General features: G+C 36.5%; 1 protein-coding gene across 1 annotated transcript; it reads left to right on the forward strand.

Moving 5' to 3' along the window:
* The first annotated feature begins 1,251 nt into the window (after positions 1-1,251).
* On the forward strand, positions 1,252-13,110 carry LOC146141248 (G-protein coupled receptor family C group 5 member B-like). The gene is made up of 7 exons (XM_083391900.1): positions 1,252-1,574; positions 2,697-2,909; positions 7,168-7,432; positions 7,974-8,120; positions 9,977-10,145; positions 11,927-12,038; positions 12,890-13,110. Exons 1-7 carry the CDS (start codon positions 1,426-1,428, stop codon positions 12,975-12,977), a joined length of 1,143 nt encoding a protein of 380 aa, XP_083248026.1. The 5' UTR covers positions 1,252-1,425; the 3' UTR covers positions 12,978-13,110.
* The last annotated feature ends 2,801 nt before the right edge of the window (positions 13,111-15,911 follow it).

Consider the following 15,911-nt stretch of genomic DNA (forward strand, 5'->3'; position numbering starts at 1 on the left):
GACAGTTAGCATTTTCCTTAAGCTGAAGTCGCAATATAGTCGAACAGCATGGGTTCCATTATTACAGCAGAGCTTTCCATTTAATTGAAAATCGAAACCCACAGGGTTTGGGCTGAAATTCAAGCTGCTGAGAAAATATATACCGCAAATCGGATTCTTTTTAGGTTTTTCAGCCATCTTTCTTTCTCTCTATTATGAATGACTGGATCAGTTTTCATTCAGGTTGGCTGCGAAAAGCCTTTTTCGTGCTTTTTTTCGCCGCGGGGCGCTCACGCGGCATAGTACAGTTGCTGGCCACACAACAACAGATACAAGGGCTTGTCTCTATTCTTCCATAACGCCAGATTAGCGCTGCTAGAGCTGGTTAAGACTTTGCTAGGAAAGGTGGCCGACAAATTGCTTGTCCAGTGAGGCAGACAAAGCGAGAGCTCTAAAGCAGGTGTTTAAAGACTTGGCGCTGCTCTAGAATCCTACCAATTATTTTAAAAGTAACACAACGAGTTGTCAAACTTGAAACTGTGGGGATAAACAAATATGGGGGATTAAACATAATAATAATACTTGACCCACCCGAACCAAAACGCTAACTCGCCCCATAACCCAAATAATGTGCGCAAAACCACTAGTTGAGTGGTAGGATTCTAGACCAGCGCCAAAACATTGTTAAAGTAAAACTTACAAGATTTTGTTTTAGTTCTTTACCCGGTTAAACTTGGGAGTAATAAAGATAAGGGTTTGACCTGTATGCTTTGCTTTGTGATGAGGATATGTTGTTGGTGTCACGTTTTAAGAAAATTCGTGGGAAGGAACTTTGTGGAACTCGCCAGCGTAACGTAGCGCATGGTTGCATTCTTAGAGAGCCGAGAAAAAGCTGTCTCGATTGCCGGTTGTGATCATAAAGGTGAATGAATTGTCGCCGAGGCGTTATTAGCGTTCTTCAGTCAGCGGCTTATAATAATAATCGGGTTAAGCTTCTGCCAGAAGCCACAAATTAGTGATGAGCGAAAGCTGCCAAAACTACGAGTTTTAGCTGGCAAGAGTTTTAATCTATTTATAACGTAACATCCATAAAAACTGATTTTAGGTTTATCAAGTTCTGTACTTAGTTTAAATTTGATCATTGAACCAGAATCGTTTGTTTTCAACATTCGGATTCAGGCAGATTCTGTTATTCAAAAGAAAATTTTGATTATTTAGCTGAGCAGACTAATTTTAAAACAACAGAGCATATTTTCCGTTTATTGATTTTACGTATATAGCTTTTATCTTATTGAATTTAAGTAAGGTTTGTTTAGAATAAATACCAGCTCTAATGCGCTATAAATTAATATAAGCTAAACCCCAACAGTTGGTATACTTTATTAATAAAACAACATTTCCATTTAAGGTATATATTGTGCTTTACTTGCTTTGTGTCAGGCTAGCATGGCCTGTGAAATCAATTGGGAATTTACAAACTTGTGCGATACCGACAAATTATGGGGGATAATTCTGCTGGCCTGCGTGGGACTTGGATTGTTAATCACCCTCATTTTTACAATCGTGTTCTCGGCCAATCTCAAGCGCTACATCAGGTGATCCATTGTGACGTAATATACGTGTTTTGAAGGTAAACACGATTGTTGTGTAAACAATAAACAAAGAACAAGACAACAATGGACGTTGTCAAACTTTGTTTATCTTTTCTGTCGTAAGTTTTTGAACACGACAAAAAGGCGTGTTTCTCAATAACAGTGTATTGCAAGAAATCTATGTACAAAACAGATTGTACAATTACATATCTTTATAATTTCGATAGAAAGATGTCTATTTCCTAACTGGCACATAATCTTTGGCATGTAAAATAAAAAATGCGTTTCAAAGTTGTCTTGTAAACACAAAAAACGGGACGTCGAAAACAAGTTAATTATTTTGTGGACTGTTTATAATAAGGTTGTTTTAGGGTTAATATGTTGTGCAAAAAGCAAATATACAGAAATTTTGTATGCCGTAAAATTTGCATAACGATTTTACATTAAACCTGCGTATTGCATTGAACCTTAATTGCGGAAGTTTAAGCTAAGTAGAGTTATGAACAAATGCTGCAGGCTGTTTGTATGAGAAACTGGTAATTTCTGCGCCTTTCACAGATGTCGGCTTGCTTTGTGAAGTGTTAATTATAGGGTGGCAGCTTCTGTAGTGCCACATAATAACGTTACGAGCGGTGATACTCGATGATCTAGCAATAACCGCAAAGCAGTCCTGTACATTCGATACGGATACATTTTAGAAATGCGAAATATTATGGCGGCCAAATTTTCGCATGTAGAGGCCCACTTCGGTTTGTTTTTTTATGTTTATTCAAGGTTAATTTAATTATTATTAACCTAATTTATTTTTTAGGAAATAATTGTCGAAAATTATTAGTCGATTTGTTTTTTAAGCCTTAGGTTTAAAGTGTATAATTTAACGAATATGCCAAACGTGCTCAATATATGTGAATTTAGCCGTTTCTATTGCTTGAGCGCGTAGAACCCACGCATACTTCATTCGCTTCAATCAATTAAGCTAGGCCCACAACACACATTTCTAATGCGTATTCACATTGGAGTACGCCAGTACATGTTTAAAATTAGTAGCACGTGGGTTTAAGTACGTCGGCCTATAGATTTTGGGTTTAAAAAAAAAATAATAAAAAAATTATTGTTTTTTTTCAGACATGAGAAACACAACCACTCGACGATCCTCTACTTTGTGTTGGTTGGAGTCTTTCTACTCTTTGCATTCAGCATCACTTTCATCATCAAACCAACTCGAGTGATCTGCATCCTTAGGAGGGTGGGGATCGGACTTGCGTGGACCATCACACTTTCTCCATTGCTGGTAGCAACCACAAGGAAATGGAGGATGTCTTATCTGGACGAGATTAGGTGAGCTTGTGTGACCCAATAAAGTTGGGCCAAATGAGGCTTTTACGGTCCTGGTACGGCCGAGGTCGTAAGATCAAACCACAGACTAGTTTCATGAACAGGATGCTGCCAGCAAAGGTGCTTTTATTGATCCTTAACTTACTTCACAACTTACCCGCGTAGCTCACTCGGTTGAGCGACGGCGATAAAAAAACAACCGAAAAAATGCTAATTATTTTTCCTCAAAAGTTTAGGCGTTACAAAGTTGTAATTAAAAAAAATGCATGCTGCTTTTTATAAATCATGCTCATAATGGCATAAAAGGTTTGTATTTCCATTATATACGTTTGAACAGGTGCGAGCATGTTGTTCGTGACACAAAACAACTGATTGTTCGTGAAAGTTTATCACGAGTTAGTCGTGAGGTTTTTCCTAAAGGCACACCTCTCTAAGTTTATGTGTTTCAATCACTAAAATAGACCTTGGCTTTTTGGTTACAGCAATGTATCATCTTTCAACTAAAGAGTCGAACTTATTCTGCTGTAAATAGTGATTTTATGGGTTTTTTTAAAGCGGTTTACTAACGTCGGTAGTTGAACTCGCTTTTAACAGCTTTAACGAGATGTCATCGCATTTTAAAATCAATCAAGTGTTGTTAGACATGCGGTTCGTGGTGGCTTTTGGTGCTTACGTGTGTGACCCCAAGCATATTTTGGTTCGCAGCTACTGAAATTCCACAAAATATTTTAACATAGTTAAGGTAATCATGTTGTTATATATGTCGATTTTTTTATTTTAATTCAAATTAAGTGTCACGAAACCTCATTTATTGTATTTATTATAAAAGGTTTGCCAACTTTACTTTAAAACTTTCTGTTTCGAAACAGGATTGTATTTGGCTTGTTTTGCAGCCTGGGTTACCCAAGTTTAAAAAAACAGAACCTTATAAAGTTGGGAAAATGCGGTACACAACAGTTGAAACATATAGGCTTATATTGACCTGAATCATTTTTGGTTCCGTTCACCACAAACCGCATTTCCTTCATTCGAAGCACAGCGTGTCTTCGTCACGGCCCGATGCGCACCAAAAGGGCGTAGCGAAACGGCTCACGTGATATTTAGAAGGAACAAGGAAAAGCGAAATCGCTCGACTGAGAATATAGCCCCCGCATATTTCACTCTTTTTTTTTTTTTTTTTACAAGCTGTGTCTATATGTTTACAAGCTGTGTCTATTTTTTTACAAGCTGTGTCTATATGCTAAGGATATTTTTACTCAACATTTTACATCCAAGCAACTTTTTATTCTTATTCTTATTTAGTCGATCTTTTTCACCATTCTTTTTTACAGCCTAATTTTACTTAAAGGTTGGATTTTGTTTCAATTATAAAAGGGACACAAGCCTATAACAGAATACAGTGGCAACTTAGCTAACACAAGAAACAATGCTAATGCGTAACCGATGCATCTCACACACAATCGCTGATTCTGGTATTTACAGGACCTAAAATATGGGAAACACACCTAACCTTAAGAAACCTTAGGTTATAGTTTGATTTCGTACCAAAATTTGCAACTGGAATCGTAGTTAATTTGCGGCGGAAAAAAATGAGAATGGTTTTGAATGCCGTAATTCTATTTTTGCCAATACGTGGATAAAAGAGGCAAAATAATTGTTTTTTTAACCTGGTCTCGTTAATAGAACATATTTTATACGTTCCAGGGCGTTCGACTTACTATCACCACTTGTTAGCTGTAAAAGTTGTTGTTAAATCACATAGTTGTAGACCAGTGGTTCTCAACCATTTATAGTAACATTTAAGTAAAACACTCCACGGAAATTCCAGTCCGGGTGCCAAAATCTATTTACTATTTATTTTTAGGGGTTCTGTAAGTCATAAAAGGTTGAGAATCACTGATGTAGACACTTACTGGTTTTCCCGCTTTTTTGGACAAGTGCAGTAAATAATTAAATAAAATTGTTCAAGGTGACAATCATGTCGTGTTAGTTTTGACTCCTGACTCTATAAATTTTTAATAACGCCCTTCTTAAAACAGTTCATTTAGTTTAATCATAAAATACAGCAATAGGATTCCTTTTTGACAAATTTCACCTTTCGAAAAATATTTCGTTTTACATTGGCATAACTGTCAAATTAGAAAAACTATTGTGAACTTGTAGTAACTACAGATTAAGTTGGGTTTTGTGAGCGTTTCGAATAAATCTTTAAAAAAATTCTTTATTCATTTTCAACATGGATCCTATCTTGGCTTTGATATTCTAACAACATTTATGCCACAATGTTCTTAGCATGTTTTGCAAAAACGAAGTTAAATAACATTAATTGTTCTGCAATAACTAAAAGTCATTGCGCAATAGAGACCTATTGTTATGTCACAAGTAGAACGTAAACAAATCCAAATTAGAGTTCTGAAAATAGCCTTAGATTTGCATATCATAGAAGGGTTGAAAAGGCAACCTTGCTAGCTGGTTTCGAGTAAAACTGCCTCTAGTTGTTGATATTGAAGCTGGAATAATGTGGTGTGCGCACATCGGTACGGCGTTGCTTTAACTTATAAGCATTCCGAAACATTTGTTAAGCATAATGACGATAAGTCAATATCACTCCTGCAGTGTTTTTTTAAGGTGTTTTGGGGGACCGAAACGGTCTCCCAAATTTCTCCAGCGGTTTCCCAAATTTTAGACTTGTAACTTTTTGGTATTTAAATGAAACACTTGCGGTCTCTTAAAACTACTTAGCGGTCACCCAAACCAAACCTTAAAAAAAACCCTGCTCTTGCGCATTACTTTTTAAAAGATTTTACTTAATCAGTGTTATCTTTATAACCATTTGTTTTTTGGTTATTTTTCGGTTTATTGGTAACCCATATAATGAAATCCAACAAGTTGTATAAAATACTTATATACGATGGAAAAAGCGCAGGTACGTTTTTGAATTTTGTGGAATTCCTTAAATTACCATCATTATCGATGCGAATTATTTTAAATTAACACCTTTACCCGGCTTGACGTATAACACAAAACATTGGCCGTCGAATAGAAATCAATTCGGCTTTGAGTGTAATGCGTGTGACGTTCCTTACTAATAACATTGTCACTTCAGCTGCATTGTGTTGTATCCAACTAGATTTAGTTTTTTACTAGTTTATTTTCTAGTTTAAGCGCTGAGCGGGTTTAAAAGATTATTGAGCATCAAAGATAAACAAACTACACCACAGTGGTGTAGACCTGACCGATCACAGCAAAGTAAAACAAATAATTTCACAAATATTCTCCATTGGGCAAATATCCATTCGCAAAAAAGCGTAAAATTATCAATTATAGAAATAGCAAAATAAGATGCAAATAATCAATATGGGCCAAAATTCAGACGAAAAAGGATATAAATCTGAACATGACCCTTAAGCGAAACTTTTCTCCAACTGAAGTGACTCATGGTTCCAGCATAGCGTTAAATCGCCTTAGGGGTGTATTTGTGTAAATGACCTGTTTTCGGTTCCCCAATTACAGGAAATTGTTGTTTTCTTTTTCCAAAACCACATTCTAGTTGTAACTTCGCCATTGGTTCTGCATTTGCCGGACTAAATTATGCCACTCAGATGAGGTATATGTAAAATCGAAGTCAAAGGGCTCCTTTATAATTGTAATAACCCCAACTACGTCCAGGGCTGCAGAGTCTGTCAAAAGTAACCCAAGTCCGACATTCTAGTCCCGAGCCCTAATCGAGCTCCATGTGCGATTCCGTCGAATCTCGAGTCGGGCTCCGACTCTACAGCCTGTATTCCGCCAATTTACATAACTAAATAGGTGGATATTCAGTAATCCACTCATAATGGTGTCATATAATTAATCCACTAACAATACATGGTTGGAAAGATTTCACGATATGCTATTTCGCTTTTATAATTAAGACTTGGCGGCCATATCAGTTTTAAAATTTGGTACTACGCAGTCCTGAATACGTCATTGTGAAAACACAGAAGCAAATATTCTACTAAGAAGAATGATACGCAAAAATCAAGCTTTCGTTTAGTGTTTTGCAACTTTTAACCTCGTAAACTCTCAAAAATAAGAACTTTTTTACATTACATATTAAAGCAATCAAAATGCTGTAATTTTGCTTCTTACCGTTTAAAATTAAAATTACCCCCCCCCCGACACACACATTAAATTGCTCATAACCCTTAATCACCCACAGGTTAACCACAACCCTTAATTTAAAGTAAATAATATTAATTGGCGTCCATTTTTGTTCCAGATGCGGTTGGATGGCTTTTGCGGTCTGTTGTTTCGTCACAGTCGAGGGAATTATCATCGCACAATGGTGCATTCTCAAGCAGCCCATCCCCTCCAACCTCACCACGTCAAACAGCAACGTCATCAGTAGTGACGTCACGATGTGCGAGAAGCAAACACGTGACCTGCCTCTCTCCCTCATCTTCAACGCGGTTCTGCTTCTCTGCTTTTTCCTTAGCTCTGTTGCGTCACTATGCAAGAAAGATCATCACGTGACGGGCAAGAAGGTCGGTGCTTTCCCCGGATCGAGAACGATTGTTTGTCAAATTTTAAATCTAATTGCTACATTCGACAGACTTAGCTATGATAAAGTCAAATAATACGGCTTTCTGATGCAATACGATGACGTAGGTCCGGTATGACGTCATTAGCTAATCTTATATATTCTGGGGTTTCCAGTTGTCTTGGTGAATAGAAACAATGGTTTATTTTCAAAATGCTTGCATTTTGTAGTTGTGACATTGTTAGACTCGTTCCCTTCTCACTTCGTTGGTTATTTCGTTTTTACCAGCCTTCACTAAACTTTTGTATAAAGGGCCAAAGGGGTAGATGGACAAGTTGTAGGGGGGCATGAAATCCCGAATAATATAACAGTGTATAATTTGCAAATATAAAGGCAAATCTAATTTATTTCGTTTTTAAAAAGTTAAACCAATTGTTTTTTTTTGACCAGATCGGCGTTTTTACTTGATTCTAATTTTTCTCTATTTACATTGCTATGGTAAAAATATCAGTCATTTGTTAATTTAAAGTATTTTTTCACTTTAGCGTTGCTCGGTTCTTTCTGTGATGTCACTGATGACGTCAACAGTTGTGATCCTGCTCGGCGCCGCCTGGGCGACCATGGTAACCTATGGCAACCAAAGGCTGGGTAGATCGGATGAGTGGTTTGACCCGGCCACCGCTATCTTCATGGTGAGTTAATGGAGAAGATATTTTCACAGGCTTCAAAGTATTGCAAAACAACCAAAAGGACTACTGCTTTGCTTTTATAACCATAAGTAAACAAAGCACAATCAAAGCGGTAGAATTATTATTATCGAGTGTGATTAGTTGAGACATGTCTTCGTATTGATTCCGCACTTTTCTCAAATTTTGAAAAAATGACTCGCATAAAATTATAGGTTTGTATCAGGGCTGTGGAGTTAGAGTAGGAGTCGGGGCTCAATAGGGTCGGTTTGTTTATTTTGAGTCGAACTCGGGACTCGAGTAAAACTTACTACCACGAGTCCTGAGACCGATGTGCGCATGCGCAGTAGCAAATTTTAAACTGTAATTTGTAAGGGCGGAGTGTCAGATGGTTGAATATTTTTTAACCGTGTATTGTGGGTGAATGAGTTATGTAACACCCATATGTATGGTAACTTGTTGAATATCTATTTTACTTTATAGTTACGTAATTGGGTAAAATACAGGCTGTAGAGCCGGAGTCGGACTCGGGGCTCGACGAAATGTTGATTGTTTTCTGGAAGTCGGATTCGGGTTATTTTAAACCGATTCCGCAGCCTTTTTTTATATAATAACCTGCTTCTGTGGGTTGCAATATCCTATGTAGTCACTGGGTTGCGTTTCTGGTTTTTCCGAACATTTTTTTTCTAGAATAATGTTTTTTTTTTGTTTTTTTTGGGGTTTGATAAGAAAAGGTATACTTACATTAAAAAATTATTTGTATCGTTGAACAATAATTTATTAGGAAAAATTAAAAGCTTACCATTAGTGTGCTTTATAAGGCCGTATTGACTTTAAAACAGTAAAACAGATCCGTTCATGTTTTAATTGAACCAATACACTTTCTGTTGTCTTATTTTTTGTTTTTCTCTGTCACCCACGCTACTGAGTAATTTTGCCGTCTGCAGTCTATTTGTGGGAAATGTCTCAGTATTAGCAACACTCTGATCAGATAAGATAGCTGTTTATTTGTGGCCTAACAGCTGAGATAAAATCTACAAGAAGCACCGCAGAAAACGGGAATTGAGTGCCGAAGGTGCGAGATTATTCTAAATGTAATCAACACATAACAAGTGAAAAAATAATGGCATTTTACGGTTAAGTTTGTAAATGAAAACAAAGTATATAAAAGAGATTTTTTTGTCTAGCTATGATGACTTGCATATTCCACCTATCTTACGTCACATGTTTTCTTGTACCAAGTTTTTGGAAATGCGTCGGAACTGCATATTTGTAAGAAACCGAGTGACATTTAACGGTTTTAACTGGCCACCACACCACAACGGAAAAACTATTTTTACCTGACTTGTTGAAGTTTTGCAGATTCGGCTACGGAATAGTCTAATGCTTTTACGTCGCTACTAAATCATTAGCATTTTAGCCATGGTTTGTAATGAAACTGAGTGCTTTTGAATAATATTGTTTTTTTATACTAATTTTTCGAAAGATATGGTTTAAACTTTTATTTTGTGCATTTATCCCATGTTTGGGATTTTTCCACTTTGAAAAGCGTGTTTTTTTGGGAATCTTATATTAACAATAAAGAACTTCAGCGCTAGAGCAAATTTTCTGCTCTACGAACTTTAAACATTACGGCTGCATGTTTGGAAATGACCAGCTTTGCCTATTTGACCAATATGATGACGTCATTTGGTTTAAAGTTGCGATACTTATGCCCATATTACCGAGTATTGGTATCAGAATACATATCAAGTGTCGAACATACCTAAATTTGCGTACTCAGTACATTATGGACATTGCACCCTATCACCTAAAACTCCTATTTTTTTGTGATTTCACAATCATGTATTATTACGTCACAGGTGGCGGGTGGCTTCTTGGTCCTGCTATTTATTTTCCCGCCAGTTTTCTGCGCAATGCGCGAACTGCGCAGTAGTGATGACGACAGCGGGATGTACGGGACTTCGAGATACAACAGCGAGAAATATGAGTCAGAAAGCAGTCTGCCAGTTTCACACCACTACGCTACCAGTAAGTGTATAACTTACACTTTTAGAGTACAAATCAACAAAATTAAAAGTCTTACTACTTAAGTATGAGTACAACACAACGCCATCGAATATTTAACTATCAGCTGAGAGTAGACTATCAGTTTCACTACGAAGGTATACCAGTGAGTATACCTTAATTCAGTGTTTCTCAACCCAATGGGTGGCTAACCAAAATTGACACGGTTTGATTTGGTTGGGTCGCTCACTGTAGGAGTTAAGATTTATGAAGATTGGTTCTGAGCAAAATTTCTCTAAAATCTAAAAATAATCGAAAGCAGTACGAAGACATGACTGATATTGATTAAATTCCAACTTATTTATGCTGCTGCCACTTATGTTTTGTTCGCTTGCAAAAAGTGAAGATAATTATTGGGTCGCCAAAGCTTTGCTTTTTCACTTACGTTCAGTATTTTGGGTCGCGACGAAAAAGGTTGAGAAACACTGACTTCAAATAAAAGACTGTAACTTGCCTTTTTAAAAAAGCCTTGTTTCCAACACTGATACATGATCGTTGGCCGATATCTAATTGTATAGTATCGATACTCATCATATAATATATCGGTTACGGTCCGATAATAAATAATTCGTCATATTTCACTATTTCCTAATAGATTTGGGAAAGTTTTATTCCTTCTGTTAGTCTTGTAGCCCTTCGGTGTTTTCCAGTGACACTCACTTATGGTTGAGGTGGCTGATTGTGACGTCACAGTACCATATCGGAAGGCGCCTGTGCTAACTCAGCGTCACGCTCTGGTGCACTTCAATTGTGACGTGTCCCCGTTTGAACAATGCGATTTGTAAAGGCAAGGCAGATAGTGACGAAACAGTAGGGGATTGTTATCGTAGCTAAACTCAAGTGCCAAGATTCACTAATTTCTTTCGAGCGATTTGTTACACTGGATAGAAGGGATTAGAGTCCGCTGATGCGTGGAAACGTACCAGAATATTCCGCCCTGCGTTATATACAGAGGTAAAACCAGATCTGTGAATAATTTTCTTTACGAAACGCGAAAATATGTTCGAAGATTACTTCACAAAGTTGCGTCGTAATTCATAACGGGCCTACCAAACAAATACCCCGTTCGGCGTAGTATACAACTCAAAATTCCGGACCGCTCGGCAAACTTTCACTACTGGTTTTTAAAAATTCTGAACAAAATTTTGGTTTGAAATCAAACAAATCATCCTATTTTGTTTATTTTTTGGCTATACAATTAGTTGCCGAAACATACATTACTGCTGCATTTCTGCAAGATTTTGTTTATTTTTGTTCTCCTTTGGATTCTATGCTTGTCTCACATAATAAGCATTGGCTGTATTGTGTGTTTTCGCCATATTTGCATACAATAAATAGCACAACTGATACACAATAAAGTTATTTCGGGCAAAATTAAAATAGACAAGGATTTGCATTGCCAGCAAAAAGTACAGTGCAAGCTTTCAACAATAAACACCTGTTATGAACAATGAGAAAAGTCGTGTATTGTTTCTCTTTTAAACTACTGAAGTCTTACCCCCCTCCAAAAAAATTCATGAAAAAAATAAAAAATAGGGCGAAAATTATAAAAAAAAAGTCCGCGCAAAGAAAAGGGATTGAAAAAAGACCCAAATTAAAACTAAAATTATTAAATCTTTATTTTTTCTCTTGTCTAGGCCAAGGTTTAAATCGCATTACAAAGTATCCATGTGATTGGTAAACATAAAAAGGTGATTTGAAAAAGCCTACAATGATAAACCAAAGCTCTAATTTGTCCGGCCCAGGCATGGAACGTCTACAGAGCTTCCGAAGTGCCAGTGGTGAAAATGCGATCGCAATGAGCCATATCCAACCAACGCCAGCCAAGCGGAACGGAGTCAACAACAACCTTGACAGGTGCGCATAGAAATCTTACTACAAGATGAATATCGAATGGGCCACCGCCTGCCCGCGCTTCCTTACTCCAAGATGAATATTTCCATTGTTCGAACTCTGGACATACCTTGATGACGTATTCACGCTGCTAAAAAAATATCAGAAACGTGATAATGTAATAAAAGGGAAATTTGTATGAACTCGGTTTTCAACATCTTAAAGTTAAATGTTTAATAGAACGCATATTTAATGTTTAAAACATTAGGATAGCATTAATACCCAATCTACACACGGTTTAACGCTTGGACATGCCTTACAAATAACTCCACTAGGACATTGTCAATTTTAAACAGGCGAAATGATCGTTTATATAAAAAGGTGATAAAATCTTAGCAAGTTGGCACAAAAATTCGCAAAAAATAAGCTTGTCTATCGATGTAACGAAAAAGCATTTTTTTTTAACTTTTAGCATTATTTTAAATCTCACTTTTTTATTATTATTGCGCTTAAACAACAAAAAAAAGACGGACTAAAATAAAAAATATCACCTATCAAGAAGCGACAGGTTGGGCTAAAGGCCAACCCACTTAACTTTATTAATTGCAAGATTATCAGAATTTAAAGCACATGTATACTCAGAGTGTTTTGTCGACTTTATCATAAAAACAAACATAGAAATCGTCGGTAATGTCTTTGCATATTTACAACGGCATATAACGAACCTGCATATCAGTAAGCAATTCAACGAATCATTATCAACACCAGTTCCGAACAAGAGACTTACAGAGTTGTTTTGTATGGAAATTAAAGTTTTAAAGAGATCAACTTTCAGCGTTTTTTTAAATCTTAACCTAACGTTATTTTTGTTTCAGGTTGCGAGCGCCCCCTGGCGGCAGGTTAAACCCGACCCTTGAGCTGACCGAGGAAGATATTTGGCGCGAACGTGCTCTACACCTGTGACGTAACCACAGCTAGTGATGACGTCATCTTACGCCGATTTGTGCTCGCTTTTTTCGCTTTACCGTTTGTGCCATTCTGTTTTTCGTGTTTTAACATTTAGACGACGCTGCGCCAAGATTTGGAAATAAACTAATGATTAAAAAAGAGACTGATGTTAAGGTGTAAAACGTTTTCGATTTTTTATTTCTTGATGACACAACCTGAAGCGAGCAGCTTTTTGTTAAGTTTAGCTGTTGGGCTTTGTTTTTAAGTCTGGATTAAGATTATTTTGAGAAATGTGAAACAGAAGCCTTCAAAACGCTTACTGAAATCATTAAATTATTCTGCAAGGCAAAGCTACAAAAATATCGGCTGTTTTTTTTCGTTTTAACTCACGTTGGTTGTACTGGGACCGTTCCTCTGTCGACCTTGATTAGCCAACCGATTTAACTAGCCTATATGAAGGCTTCTAGTGTATTATGATAGGTGCGCCGTTATCGTTAGTCAAAACTGAATACCTACATGACAGTTGTACACATATATGTAGCCTCTGAATATTAAAATTAGAACTGTTATTTTGGAGACAACAAACTCGCAATGAGGAGGCTTTCTGTATAGCCTACAGGTAAGTACACGAAATATTTGGATAATGTTTAACTGAGAAGATGAAGGTAAATATTTATCAATTAGGTTTTGGCGTTTTAATAAATCAGGTCCGTCAAAACGGGGGTTACCGTGTCGGTTTTTTTCCTACAACCGATTTGTAAATTTCGCAATAGGCCTATGCACAACTGTGGACCCGTTACTTCTCTCGGTGAAAAAAAAATCCCTTTGAAAGAGAGAGATAGGCCATGCTGTTCGTTTGTCGCCATAAATGCAAACACAAGTAGCCAAAACGCGACGAAGAAAAGCAACATGGTTAGCGAGTTAGTTAACCCTGGGTGTATTCAAGCAATTAGAAAAAAACGAAGGTAGACAAGCATAAATCGTAGCCTATGTAATTTTGGTTAGAAATTGTGACAGCGTTACTTTTTTTGGGGTTTTGCTACAAGTTAAAATACAGGTGAAATTCAACTTTTTACCAATTTGTAAGCTAAAGTATATATTGGTGAAAATCTAAATTTATGGCATTTCTCGTTCCACCTACGCTAATTACGTTGGTTCCTGGTAATTAAGTTGTTTAGTTACTAATACTTTTTCAAACGTCATTTTAACTTACGTGATTTTTCTTTTCGGGGAAACGGGAACTATTACTACAAAACACCGCAACAATTGTTTAAAAATAGATTCTATTCTCGATTTTGTTTCGTCTATTTGAATTACGGCCGGTCGAGGCGGTTTGTCGAAACCTAATACCAGGCCTGGAATTTATTCTCTGCTAGGAATTCCCCCAGAAACAATATAATGCCTACGTCATACGAAATCGTAAGCCGACTCCCCAGTTGTGGAAAAAAATAAAAGAAACATTCGACAACGCAAATCGATTATTAGAAAAATAGCAATTTTACCAAAATATTATTTTACAAAGATTTCGCGGAAATTTCATTTCTTTCTTCAGAATGTTTCATTTTTTCTGATACATTCTCAGCACTAAACAGCAAAACGAAAAAGTCGGTAATTTTTCGCGCAGTGACTCAAAGGTGCTGCTAAACATTCGCGTTGAACAAGTTAAAAAATTTGTTTTGTTTATAAAGCTGCGACTGAAAAGCACCATAGCGTGCAATAACTTAAGGCTTATACTATTTCGTGAAGTGTAGTTTAGATTTGTTAGGTGTTATTCAAAGGTACATCAAAACTGTCGAAAAACGTGGACAGTATTAGCTTACAGCACATTTTCGGGCGCTTTGTCTCCTATCATAGCGTTCAAACAATCATTAAACAACGCAGAATATTTGGGTTAGGGTGTGGGTTAGTGTTAAAAACGCTAACTCAAATTATAATGTATGTTGTGGCAGGATTCTGAACCAGCTCTCATTTTATATATTGTATTAAACTTCAACTTTTATTATCAAATTTATGTATACTAACCAACTTATTTAATGAACTATTTTTAAAAGTATGTTTTTTCAATTTGGTTTCATGCTGTTACAATCAGTGTGCAACAATTACAAATCGTTTAATATTTACAAAAATGGCATGAAGAGGAAGTCCAAGTTGGATATATGAAACAAAACAAAGTTTGGAAAAATTCAAGTTGTGGTTCTATTCTGAACCTCGGGTGTGCAAAAAACATGAAAGCACACAACCTATACACAGGGTTGCGAATTTTTTGAATCTTTAAAAGTCTTTGAATTGTTTTCCGTATTCGAAAGTCTTTTAAAGTATACCAAATTACCAAACATTTTTGTCAAAAGTTTTGGAATGGTCTTTAAATTTATTTGGCTTGCTAGAATCCTACCACATGTATTATATCAATGCACAATGTTTGGTTTTGGGTGTTGGTGGGTCTAGCATTATTTAATAATCATACCCAAACGCTAACCCACACCCTTAACCTAAATAATGTGCGTCGTGGTAGGATTCTAGACCAGTGTAATTTAATTAATGTCTAGCTTAGGGTTATGTGTTAGAAAGTGTTGTAGTTAAACATTTTTTTGACTATGCCAGTTTGTGTTGGCGGTTGCATTTTTTTCATGTTAAAAGCAGCTTTCTTAAACTGTGTGGCAACCCTGCTCTCCGAAAAACCCAGGGAAAAGGGCAATGAAATGCAGCTTGACTTTTGGTGAACGTAATTCTATTTAAAACCTTATTCCTGACAAACTGTCAAGAAAAATGAACTGCACCGATTCGCACATTGTAAAGCTGAAAAATATTGAAAAAGGTTTTATTGTAAAGGTAAATTATATTTGGTTTTACATACTCAGATCTTGCTGATTATTTACTGCACAAGAATTAAAAATCCAAATGTTTTTATGGTGGTTTATGCTGATTACAGTCAGTGGATTTTATGTAAGT

Source organism: Ascidiella aspersa, chromosome 6 (assembly GCF_963924565.1).
Source record: "Ascidiella aspersa chromosome 6, kaAscAspe10.2, whole genome shotgun sequence".
In the NCBI taxonomy this organism is placed as follows: Eukaryota; Metazoa; Chordata; class Ascidiacea; order Phlebobranchia; family Ascidiidae; genus Ascidiella; species Ascidiella aspersa.